This window comes from Mixophyes fleayi, chromosome 7, assembly GCF_038048845.1.
Source record: "Mixophyes fleayi isolate aMixFle1 chromosome 7, aMixFle1.hap1, whole genome shotgun sequence".
Classification (NCBI taxonomy): domain Eukaryota; kingdom Metazoa; phylum Chordata; class Amphibia; order Anura; family Limnodynastidae; genus Mixophyes; species Mixophyes fleayi.
In genome coordinates, this window is record NC_134408.1 from 105,749,395 (window position 1) to 105,762,769 (window position 13,375).

The window sequence follows — 13,375 nt, forward strand, 5'->3', positions numbered from 1 at the left end:
AATTATGATGAAGATTCTATTTAGACTACATTAAGAATGAAGATTTGTCAGTTCTATAAAGTGGTACAACATGGGTTTTTGGGTATTTTATTTTGACTAAAATGTATTTAAACCATGTGTTTGTACTCTTTTTCTATTTAAGCTATTGTAGAACTCCCACTTGCAGTCAAAGGCATTATTTCTACAAACACCATTATGCACAAAAAGCCAACAGGACTTGCTGTGACGTATAGTTTCACAATAGCTAGGATCACAAGAGTATTATTTTTGCAACTCCAGTGGTCACTTTTTTTTGATATTGCTATTATTCTGGCCCCCAGTGCAAAGATATACAATGATTATGATGATAATCAACACCACTATCTAACTGCTTCTGTTTGGTGATTATACATTTACTGCTACAGCTGATAGCCCTTAAAATATTAGCATTTTGGATATATTATGTGAAGTTGCAGCCATTTGTTTGCATTACTTATTTGGCATTTCCATTTGGACTATTGCAGGAAAGATTTCCATTTGATCTTTAATAGGGGCATAAAACAAATGTTTTAATTTCATTTCATTCCATTTGATTTCATTTGTATTTTGTTATTGTGTTTGTATTTAATTATATTTTTTATTGAAAATGATGTTACATTTATTAAAATCATTGTCATTACACTTTACTCTCTTGTATATATGGCACTTTATTACATTAATATATTGTGTACAAATAGGAAAATGTGGCTATCATTTACTACTAACTTACTACTGTCAAGAGTTAGTAGTAAATCTCACATCTCTATGCTATCTCTATGCTATCATGGGACATACTGTAAGTACACACATTTGAATGCCTGATGCAAATGCTACTGTGTTTGAGCTGGACGCATTTTGAAATGCATCTGACAGAACACAGACATGTAAATGCACTTCTTGAATGCATCGTTTCCTATATATACGTCCAGGGCACAAGTACGTTCAACTATAAGGGAGAGTCTTTTACACACATGGTACAATTGAATCTGACATTTTTTAATTTAAATGATGGTTGATTTATCTGCTCATTTTAAATTTACAGAAGAATACATTCTACATCTGTTATTCAGAATACTTCACCTGAATAACATAAATTATGAATTATTGCATGAATTATCTTAAGAGCAGCCATGAGAAGAGCTATTTAAAAGGTAGTGAATTTCAAGGCCAGTTAAATAGCCTTTCCCTTCATTATAAAATATTGTAATTAAGATTACATTCCATACCATCAATGTATGAGGGGATCTGTCCAAATAACGTCATGTAGGAATGGTAAACAACTCCACGGAATATCCAATCCACTCTTATCTCATTGTGGATCAATATGGCTTGTTTTGCAACTCCAAAAGATATGACCCACACAGCCAAGAGGAAAAGGAAAAAGAAAACATCCTTCATCTGTAAAAAGGAACAGTAAATAAATAAATTATACCGCAGTGCACACACATATGATGCAAAGAAAAAAAAGTTAGTCAGCAGTGTTATGTTACACAATTTGAATACTTTATTATGGTCTAGTGAAATACTGTGAAGGCTGATATTGCACAAATAGAAACTACTATGAAGCCTGATGCTATGTTAGGAGCAAAGCAAAAAAAGGAGTAAATTTGCTGCTGGACAAACCATGCTACCATGCAAAGGGTGCAAATTAATTTTTTAAAAAATACATGCAAGAAAATACTGGCTGCTATTTCATGTTGCAGAAAAAAACTTGTTAACTTTCTATTTACACTGAAATTTAGAGCATAGTTGCCTAACCTCCCTGAATGTCCTGGAGACTCCAGAATTTGTAGGCATTACTGGACTCCCAGGAGAACAGTGTTCTCTGTTGCAGTGGGTGGGAGCGGGGCCTAATTACACAATTCACAGCATCATCAGAGCCCTACTGTATTTGCCTGCGAATCGTGGCATTTGAGATGCAGGGAGCAGGGCCTAATGATGTGATCCGCTTGGCTATGCCGAGAGATTTCAGAGGGAAGATCCTGTTGCAGATAGTGGGGGGCAGTCTGCAACAGGATCTTCCCTCTGGGATCTCCTGGAGGAGAGATTCTAAAGGTTGGCAAGTATGATTTAAAGTCGATCCAGAACACCCCCCCACTAACAATCAGTCCACATATTTTCAATTTACCTCCCTCCTTACCATGGATTTGCCAAATTTGCTCCTGTTTTTGTAAGTTCTTTGCTCCTAGCTTAGCATCAAGCCCTGTATGCCTGCAGATAGAATACACCTGGATAACAGGTGCACCAGGATACTCTATACACTTAACAAATGAGGCAAATGTTGTGGACATTGTAATATGAAACAGATATGGTGATTTGGTAACCCTTTTATTTAAATGAACTATAAGTGGAGGTAACCAAGCAATTTAGGAGGTATTTTCTTAATTTGCCAGTGGTAGCAGACAATCCTGGTATTAACTTGTTTGTTCTCCAAGGCCATTGGGTTCCAATCCTTTTGATGTGGTGACACACATTTCAATACAACTGACATGATTGTTTTTATTAAAAAACTGTAAGTAAAAATTGGAAAACCATGAATATCCTTAAAAACTAGCATTGGTATTGTAATATGGCAATATGTCCTGACATATTACTTGGCAATCAATGCCCTAAGCAACATTTCCTGCACACTGTCCAAACATAGCAACAAGGCTCAATGGTCCAAACTGGCAATACATTCCACTAACATGATGAAGAGGTCATTTGTCCTCCCTAAATTCAAGCCCAGCTGCAGATATTTACAGATATAATCAGGTGGCGTAGAGCTGGCAGGCTGTTTGCGTGACTAAGCACACACTTTGTGCCTGGCTCAAATTTATGCATACAACATAATAATAATACACTTTAAACAAATGTCAGTTTGCACAGTTCCGCTTGTCCACATATCTGTATTTAAGTGTACAGTGGGTAGAATGACATTTTGTAGCCTAATAAATACATTTTATGGTACCTTCTGGTAGAGGTGAGGAATTGCTAATGGTGCCATGATGGAATTTGGTAACTGGGGCAAAGGACCTCAATTAACTGTCTAAAACCAGCTGCATTAATTGTGGATGTTGGACGCAGATCTAATACTAGCATAGTTGCCATGGCGTCTGTGATCCACTTTGCAACTGGGTGACAGCTTTCATACTTGCTTTCTCTTGCAAAGAATTGTTTAACAATCAACTGTTGTAAACTACTAGCAGTCTTCTTCTTGGTCTACTTCTGGGATGGAGATCTAGCACCAGCAGCAGCAGCGGGCTAACACCTAAGAAGAAATCTTGGATAGGGAAGAAGTCATCTAGCCATAGAAACTTGGATGCAGGACTAACTCTGATCATTAGTGAGGATATTGATGAGGAAGGTGTTGTCGTTCTGGCTTTAAAAAGGCTACAAATGGCTAGACAACTGTTGTCAGGATTGGGTAAAAATAATTGCACACATAAGGCCCAGGCATGACAATGGCCTTCTTCTCATCACTGGCAAGAACTGCTTCCACTGGTGCAGGACTTACAAAAACAACATCATCCTCATCATCAACATCCTCATTAGCACCATTGTCAGCTACACAAATATCCCCTCATCCTGTTGCAAATACAAAGTGGTATCCTACATTTGTGTATCACCGGCTACACTAAGAGGCATACCGATGACAACCTGTTCAAAAAACTAAGGGATGTCATTGCAACATGTCTTATTCCACTTGGACTCTCCTGAGAATATGTCATTTGTGATAACACCACCAATATGTGACATTACAGCTGGGAGAATTCCATCACATTCCCTGTTTTGCTTACACAATTAACTTGGTGGTACCGAGCTTTTTAAAAAATAAAAGTGACATGCAGGAGATGCTGTCTCTGTCCAGAAATAATTTGAGTCATTTTCAATATTCTGCAACAGCATCTAGGAGATTGCAGCTGATTCCTCTAATTAGACTTTTGAAAAAGCAGCTAGAAAAATTTAAAGTGGAGACGAAACTAAGCAATTCCGCTAACTATGTACGACTTGTAGATGAAGTACTTTATTCGCTTCGCCAGGATCTGAGAGTTATGAAATCAGATCACTACATTTTGGCAACTGTACATGATCCTAGGTTAAGAGCTATGTGTTCTCTTTCTTTCCAGCTGACCCAGATCTCAAAAGATGCAATGAGCTCCTGGTCAGCAAGCTGACAGCTCAAGAGGTACATAACACGACGACTCATCCTCCCTCACTTTCTTTGGCAACTGCTGCTAGAAAAAATCTTAGCTTTCCCAAGACACCCAGTGGTGATGTAGATTAGTCAGCAAAACAATTTGACATTTGGTCTGGTGTAAAAGAATTGCCCAAAAATCGTGGCAGCTCTGTCGTAAAATGAACTACAAATTCCACGGGGAAGGCCATTACCAGCAATTACATCAAATTACAGAGACTTCTGTAATGGTGGATTCCGGCGGTGATGAATGAATATTGTGTGAGGATGTTGTACACACTGAAGAGGGTGAGGATGATGACAATGTAGATTGCAGGTGCTAGGAACTAGCTGAGAGAAGGGAGCTAGCTGATGCTGGTATGCTTGGTAATATTTTGGGTAGAATGGCATGTCGCCAATTTTATGTTTTTTGACAGTAAACTTTCACCTTTATTAGAGAAGCGTTTTTTTTCTTTAAAAGGAACAAGCTTTTTTTTTTTTTACATTTTTGTTTCCCTGACTTAAAACCACTGTGCACTTGAACATGGGCTTTAGAACATGATGTAGAGGGATTATTATCATGACTGAGATTAGAGAGTAACAAGAACAATGGGACTGTCACGGTTACAAACAGAAGTACAGCTAGGAGTCACGAATATGGTGAAAACACTGTGTTTATTTGCAGACAAGTATAAATAACAGGTAGTCAGGAGTAGTGGTAATTACCAGGTGCAGGCTGATGCAGGAAATAATATAAATGTCCAGAAACAAGCAGGTACACAGCTAATGCAGGGAAGCAGGGGTATGAACAGATTCCAGGCAGCATAAACCAGAGGAGCAAGGCAGGAGGAAGAATCCACAGGTAACACAGGATATGACATCAGAAAAGGACAACAATAATCAGCCATGTGTGCTGGGAGTGACAGGGTATATAAAGGGAAAACCACACCCAGGTGCATGGGATAATTGGAACATGAAGGTTAACCCCTAATGCACACAATAAGGCACAATAGCAGCACCTCTGGTAAATGGAGGTACTGCCAATACAAATACAATGATAAAGACAAAAAGGCAGGAGCTGCCATGCAAAGCAGCATGTAATGCATAAGCTGAAGGCAGATCGTGACAGGGACTAAAGACTGCAGAGTGTCAAGAACACTGCTACCCCTGTTTCTGTGTGACCAGTGGTACTGAAACTGGAAAATGACAAGAATAATGTGACTGAACACTTTAGAGTGACAAGAACACTGCTACCACTCCTGTTTCTGTATGAGCAATGGCACAGAGCAATGTGACTGGAAAATGTCAAGGAAGCTGCCCTCCATGCTGTTTTTGTATGAGCTATGGCACAGTAGAATGTCACTGGAGACTTTTAAAAAAACACATCCAACCAGCCCCAGTATTACAATTTTGCTTTCAGCATTGAAAACTGCCACCTCTCCTGTTTCTGGGTGAGCTATGGCACAGTAGAATGTCACTGGAGACTTTTAAAAAAAACACATTCAACCAGCCCCAGTATTACAATTTTGCTTTCAGCATTGAAAACTGCCACCTCTCCTGTTTCTGGGTGAGCTATGGCACAAAGTTACTGAAGACAGCCAAGAGCACTGCCACCCCTCCTCTATCTCTTTCATTAATGACGCTGCCCAACTGCACTGGAGACTGCCAACACCCCTTCTAACCGTTCTGTGTCTCTCTGTGAAATGGCGCTGGATATCCGTGGAGGGCGGTACTCATAGAATCCAAAACTCACGAGATACGACGACGCAGCGATGACGTTTTGCCTCATTTTCACTTCCCAGGGCGCGCAAAAGAACTGGGCCGGCTTAGCTCGGTACTCGAATCCGCAAAATTCAGGTGGGCTCGGTTCTCATAGAACCGAACCCGAGCATCTCTAGTTACAATATAAACAAGCAAACAGATATTGTTCTTTAAAATGATGTGTACTTAATTCTTAATAACGGTAACATATAAAAAAACAAACAAAACAAGATCATAGTGCAAATTGTGCTAACTCTTAAACCTAAACAACTGCAATTTTTCTTCTGATTTAAACTTCACAGCAGATATATTCCAATTAAATTTCAAACTCATAAATGTTCTCATCCACAAGTGTAATATCAATCTCCTTTTCTTTCCTCTCTTAGAGAAGTCTGACTTTACAGGAGTTATTCACTTTTTACAGATGAACCAAAACATTTCTGTATTTCATTTCACTTATCACTCCACAGATTGGGTTTAAAAACAAATAAAACAACAACAATGCGATTTGCTTAAAAAGTAAACAAATATTCATTATTTTTTCCCAATATATGAAAAATATAAAAACATTGCAATATCCAATTTTAAAATTTCTCTCCAATCCCTATGAATGTGGACTCTTACCCCATTAAGAACATAACAGGCATGTAAGGAGCGCAATCACTGCAAGATGATATCAGCAGGTGCCGGCCACATTGCCTCAAATAACCAGTTCAAACTGGCCCACATACAAAGTACTTTTGAGTATTAATCTCATATTGCTTGAATCTTGCGGTCACTGGATGCGATCTCTACTCTGTCCAAACCGAGTTAATATTGGTGAAATAAACTTTAATAGGAGACCAAACTCTTTACCTTTTAAAACACCTGAACCATAAATACCTTTACTATAGAATTATCTATGCATAAATAAACAATCTAATACATTTTACTAATAAATAAATGTGGGTTGGAACCTTAATAAATGTGTATTATTTACAAGTGTAAGTGCGAATGTAAATGTGTGTGTTATGAAGCCAATGCGATTGCATCATAACACGTGGCGTGTTAATCGCAATCGCACAGTAAAACAATATTAATCAATTTGGTTTACTTCATCCAATTATTTGGCTTCAACACGCTCTAAAGATATGATCACAAATGCTTCAAGCAGGTCTTGTCCCATTGTAACTCACAGTCTTGTTTTTATGATTTGCAGTCAAACCTTCTCATTGGGATCTCGGTTTCAATCTCAAGGTAAGAGATTATTTCACAATTGGCTTTAAGGTCTTTCATTTTTTATGCAAAATGTGTAACCTTTTCTGTAATATTATCAAAATCAATTTTCTTTAACTGGTCAATGGCATTCTCAACAATTTTCCATTCCACCAGAAAGTGAAGATCACTGGTTTGTAAGTATTTTTAAACTAGTTCAATCACATCAAAGATGGCAAGGAATACATTTGCTGTTAAAATGGTCTTGAACTCGTACAGTTTTTCATATAAAGTTGTAGTTTCAGAAGTGGCCTTTGAATCACAATTTCCCAACTGTGAGATTGAAAATAAAACTTCAATAGCATCCAAATACAGGGACTGCCTCTCTCCAAACACCCAATTAGGGGCCTTCTTCTTCTTTGCCCACCATCTTGTCTCGCCAATTTTCTGCAATCTTAAAAGCTTTTATTGTCCTTGTCTTTTATGAAGTTGTTCGGCCCATATGTTCATACATTTGTGGGAATCTCCAATAAAAGATGCCATTCGATTTGACAGACCAAAGAAATTTTTTGCTTCAAGGACTTCAAAATAATCATAAATGCATAGATTGCGGATGTGGCTATAGCACCAAATATAAATGGAATCAGGCACTACTTTAGCAATTTGTGCTCGTAAGCCTACATATGAACTCCTCATGTTTGCTGCACCATGAAATGACTCACCAGCAATTTTATGGTAGTCAAGCCCAAGCACTTCAAAATTAGCCATCATAGTTCATTGAATCCTCGGCTTGATGCATCAGTAACCGGGAGAACAGAAATGAGTCGTTCATGGATTGCATCTTTTTTCACATATCTAATGACAACTGTTGCTTGATCTGCAATTCCTGCATCTTGTGTGGAATCAACTTGAATGCTAAATCTCTTTGCACCAATTTCTGAAACGATTAATTGCTTAATACGATTATCAATTGCCATAATCACTTTAACTACGGTCTTGTATGATAAAAATGTCACTAGACTTCCACAATCAACTGCTCCTGCTTTTCCTCTTTCCTGCAAACGTGTTTTTCTTTTTTCACTCTCTTGAATACATTTTTCAAGGTGATTTTTTAATGGGACATCATAATGGGATAACAGTAAAATAATTTCTAAATAATTACCATGATTAATCTCACTGTTATAAACATTGTAGAGTGATTCATTAGTTCCATAGGCACGAAATGGCAAGTCTTGTTTCCCAAGAAGTTTTACCACATCAAATAGACGTTTCATGAATTCAATGTTTTGAAGTATCACTTTCTTTCGTCTTGAAGTTTGATCCCTGTTTATTAATGTCAATGATCCTGTTCTTCCTTACAATAAGGTATGCATTAGCAGCATCACAATGACCTTTTGTGGATTCATGCTCATTTACAGCTTGATGGCAGTGTCTGAAATTTGTACAGCCACTAACAAACAGTGACACGGCATCTGAAAAAAGCATATGCCTCCGAAAAATGCTTCAATTTTTCGATTCAGTACCCGAAATGTTAACCAAGAGTACCTAACATGTTCTGCATTTTGTTGTTTCCGATAATAGAAATCTGGCTCTTTAAATGGAATGTTGTCACAATCCATGGTAGTTGGCTGATAAGGGTGCTGCTCAACAAATGCAATTTTTTCTGCAATAGAACTTGCAGGAGAAAGCACATATGACAGACTTGTAGATTTTACAACCACGTCCAAGTTATAGCTTTCTTTTACTATGAAACACTCTATCTCAGGAGGGCTCCTAGGTTCTTCCTGGGAATGACTGTGTGGCTGTAGTTGAGAACTCAGCTAAGAGCTGCTTTCAGGGAAACCCTCCAAATCACTGACATAAATCCTTTTCCTTTTCATATAACACTGCTGGAGGGTTTGTATTAGCACTTGTGCCAGGAATAATCTCTTCGATATAGCTTTTATGTGGTACATCGGTTGCCTGAAATAAACTTTGTGTCAAGGAAGCGCCAGATATTTAAGTTATGTAGCTTTAAAGCAGCACTTCCACAAAGACCATTGTAGGACCACCGCCTTCAACACAGTCCTGGGGACTGGTTAGTGCAGAATATATTTCTCAGAGCTAGTGAGCTTTTTCTGGATGAAAACTGGGCTGTGTGATGCTTTGAAGTGAGTAAGAGAGGGAGAACCAATGATAATAAATGCAATAGTGAACATTGCGGCTTTTGATCGATAGAGTCTGGCCCTCTCACTCACTCCGTATTTCCCACCCAACTGCAGCCATTTTAAAGCTGTGAAAGAAATATTTACCACTTTAGATGTTAGTGCAGCTTTAAATATTCAGCATGCAGAAACAAAAGTAACATCAACAAAGTATATCAATTTATAAATATGTATCTGAAACTCGAAAAATGAACACATGCTCACTCAAGAAAATCCATGCACTGTAACAACGTAAAACGTTTTCATGCAAACTTGTGTGCTGTATATTCACTCCTACAAGTACCACCACCTTTTATTAATCAATACTTTGCATAATGTATAATATTTTCAATACTTGTAGCATAATCATTCCGCTAAGTATGCTAAAACATAGCCGTCTAAACTTAAGAGCAAATAGCTGAAAAAACTTGACTTAACTATTTTGTAATGTATTGTAGATAATTACTTGTATTTTCTGCTTGATAAACAAGTTTGAGTGAATGCACACTTAGGCCTCAAACCTACTGGCATTTTTTGGTATGCATTGTAATCGAATTTTTAATGCTAGTAAAAGGCATGTAATGGGTCTGACATTAGAAACTATTGTTTCTAGTGTCACCGTACCAATAACACTTTTACTCATACTTGCAAACTTATGGCAAGTATAATCTGGGAGCTTGCCGGGAAGGAGGGCGTGCAGGGGGCGGGGCTCCAGAATACACGTCATTTTGGCCCTGCCCCCTTGACGTAGTGATGCAAGATGCGTCATTTTACAGTGGGGGCGGGGCCAAACGCCGCGATTCCCGGTGAATTGCGGCGTTTTGGACCTAATTCTGCCCACTTCACTAGGAAGTGGGCAGTGAAGTGGGCAGATCAGGGAGATTACCACACTCTCTCGGGAGTCCGGGAGACTCACGCGAAATGTGAGAGTCTCCCGGACATTCCGGGAGAGTTGGCAAGTATGCTTTTACTGCTAATGTTGAGTTCCAGGAACACATTGTGTTTTATTGTTCTGTTACAGTGGGTAAATGTATTAGGCAATCCCTCCAAATGCTATGGCAAATACTAGCAACAAACACGTTTTAAACGCATTTTCACTTTCAGTTTTAAACACCGAAAATAACAGTGGGTACCTATCCAATACCAGTTGAGTCAGTATTCTTCAACAAATAACTTCTAACATACCCCTGTAAAAGAAAGTTTAATTTGTCTTTCCAGCCAAATCAAGCTCTTTTGTTCTTTTTTCTCTAGCTTTCTGAGCACCTCCTTTCACTTTTGTTTTTGATTTGGAGCCCTGCATATTTATTAATCTGGAATTAACTATCATTTGGTAAACACCCAAAAAAATGTTGTGAGGGGTAGACCAGTATAAAAATATGGCTCCAAGTAACAGATTGTAATAATAGGTTATGGAAATAAGAGCAAACAACATTATACAGCTTCACACTTGCAATCTTTGACAACAATACAATACACTGCATTGTACTTAAACACACAATCAGAATCAAGATCAAGCCCATATATATATATAAATATATATATATTTACTTACATACGTACACCCACAAACAATTTGCACAGGGGCCCAGAGAAAAGTCCAGTGTGTCTAGGAAGGGGCAAACGCAGGATTTTTAAGGGGGGTTCCACATGTTTGAATTCAGAAGAAGCCAAAAAAGTTACACAATATGCCTTCAACATACACTTTTTAGTCTAGTAAAATTGTTTTTCAAAATACCATTGATACCGCACATTACAACTAGCACTGATACCGCACATTAAAAGTCAGTGCAGACAGGATAATGTTCTTCCTGCTTCCGGATTTCTCCCTTCAAGCTTTTATGGGCAAGTCTTTGTTATTAGTTGGTTACAGAGTAGGAGAGCAGTGCAGTCGGTAACTGTGCATATGGTGCTCGGTTGATCTTGTCATAGGTCACTACCCCTCTGTGGTTATGGTGTCATACTATGGTTGGTCCGCCTGTAAGTAGGACCATTGGGCCGGTATTGTATGGTTTATACTGGCGGTTATAATAGGGGGCGTAGTCTTGCCGTTGGACTTGATTTTAGCACCGGCCAATAGATAATGTATGATCCTGGGTTGGTGGTACTATGGTCTGACCTTTCCACCTTTATTGGTTTTGCGTTCCTGACTGCCCTGCTCTCGTCCGCCTTACAGTCCTCTTAGTTTAAAGATTAATAAATACTGTCATTCATTCCAACTTTAATTCAGTGTCCGTGTCGTTATTGGGTTTGGTAAAAGGTTATGTCACAGTGTGTGTTATTTGGGGAAAACTTCCCCGCTATGCATTTTAAAACTAGCACTGATTCCGCACATTACAACAAGCATTGATACCACACATTAAAACTAGCATTAATACTGCACTTTAAAACGAGCAATGATAACGCACATCAAAATAGCATTGATAACGCACATTACAAATACAATTGATACCCCACATTAAAAATAATTTTGATAACGCACATTAACACTAGCAATGATAACACACGTTTAAAATATAATCAATAAAAAAACAACAATCAAAAACATTGATACTTTGACACCAGTTATTGATTATATTACATACATATATGCAATATATTCAATGCAGCAAATATGTTATAGGATCCTCTATTTTATTAATCAGTAATTAAAGTAATTACTGAAGCCTGCCCCTTATATTAAAGCTTGAATTAGATTTTATATATATATATATATATATATATATATATATATATATATATATATGAAATCTGATTAAAACTTAGAGGCAGGCTTCTGTACATACTTTAGTGATGATTAATAAAATAAACATTTTTGCTGCTTCAACTGATAAAACCAATCCTATGCCATCTAGCTAACTTTCAGTTTATATAGTACCCAGTAACTGTAAAATACAATAGAAGTAAAAAATAGAGTATATTTAAATAAAGAATATATATCCTATATTTTTATATATAAATAGCTGAACGCCCAGTGTTATTGGGACTCACTGTTCAGCCGCAGGGCGGTAGAGACGATTTCCACTGTCTGGCTACGCCTGGGAGGAGCTGCTGCGGCTCCATTTCACCAGTGATAGTCTATACAGCTGTCGCACGGTGCTGTACAACGGGTTTAGCATGTTTACATGCTTTTGCCTGTTCGTTCGTGAAGGTGGGAGGTGGGTTTAGCAATAGATTATATAATAATGTTCTATTACAGTACTGAACCCAGGGGCTGATTTATCAAAGTGCAAAAAGCCATTTTGCTTTAAAAAAAACCTGATGTTTTTGCCAGCAAAATGGCTTGGTTTTGCTCCGCAAAATACTAATAGGGTTATCGTTGGCGATAACCCCTTTTGGGGGAACCTATTTATTCATGGACATCTTTGTCAGCCAAGTATTAAATAATAGTAGGGTTGCATTTCCATTTTTATGTATTATTCCTACCATTTGTTCCTCTCAAATAAATACTGAAGAATAGAAAGTGTTCAATGCCTCTGCTTTTTCCTTAGTATCATTAATCAATCCACCCATCTCAATTCTTAGGGGGCCTATATTGTTTTTTTTTAAACCTTTTGCCATTTATATAATTAAAAAACTTTTTAGGGTTAGTCTTACTTTCTTTTGCAACTTGTTTTTCATTTTCTAATTTAGCCAATCTAATTTCCCTTTTTCATGAGTTATTACATCCCTTGAAGGTACGGAAGGACTTCAGCCCCTTCATATTTAAACAATTTAAATGCACATTTCTTCCTTTCCATTTCTTCCCTTACCTTTTATTTAGCCACATTTGTTTCGACTTAATTCTTTTACATTTGTTTCCCATAGGAAAGAACTTAAACATTTATTTTCCAATAATATATTAAAAACACCCCACTTTTCTTCTGTATTTTTTCCTTCAAAAACTGTGTTCCAGTCTATGCACTTTATAGACTCCTTTAGCATATTAAAATGTGCCTTTCCAAAATTTAAAGTCCTAGTTGATCCTTTATACTATTGCTTCTGGATACTCAATAAGACCATATTATGATCACTGTTTCTCAAGTGCTCCCTTACTTGAATATTTAATATTATATCTACATTAATT

General features: G+C 37.6%; 1 protein-coding gene across 3 annotated transcripts in view; it reads right to left on the minus strand.

Moving 5' to 3' along the window:
- Positions 1-13,375, minus strand: part of TRPM2 (transient receptor potential cation channel subfamily M member 2) — a 168,724-nt gene that overhangs the window by 63,021 nt on the left and 92,328 nt on the right. For all 3 annotated transcript variants that reach the window (XM_075180247.1, XM_075180246.1, XM_075180248.1), the window contains exon 19: positions 1,245-1,416. In XM_075180247.1, coding sequence (XP_075036348.1) covers positions 1,245-1,416 — 172 coding nt within the window. The remainder of the gene's footprint in view (positions 1-1,244; positions 1,417-13,375) is intronic.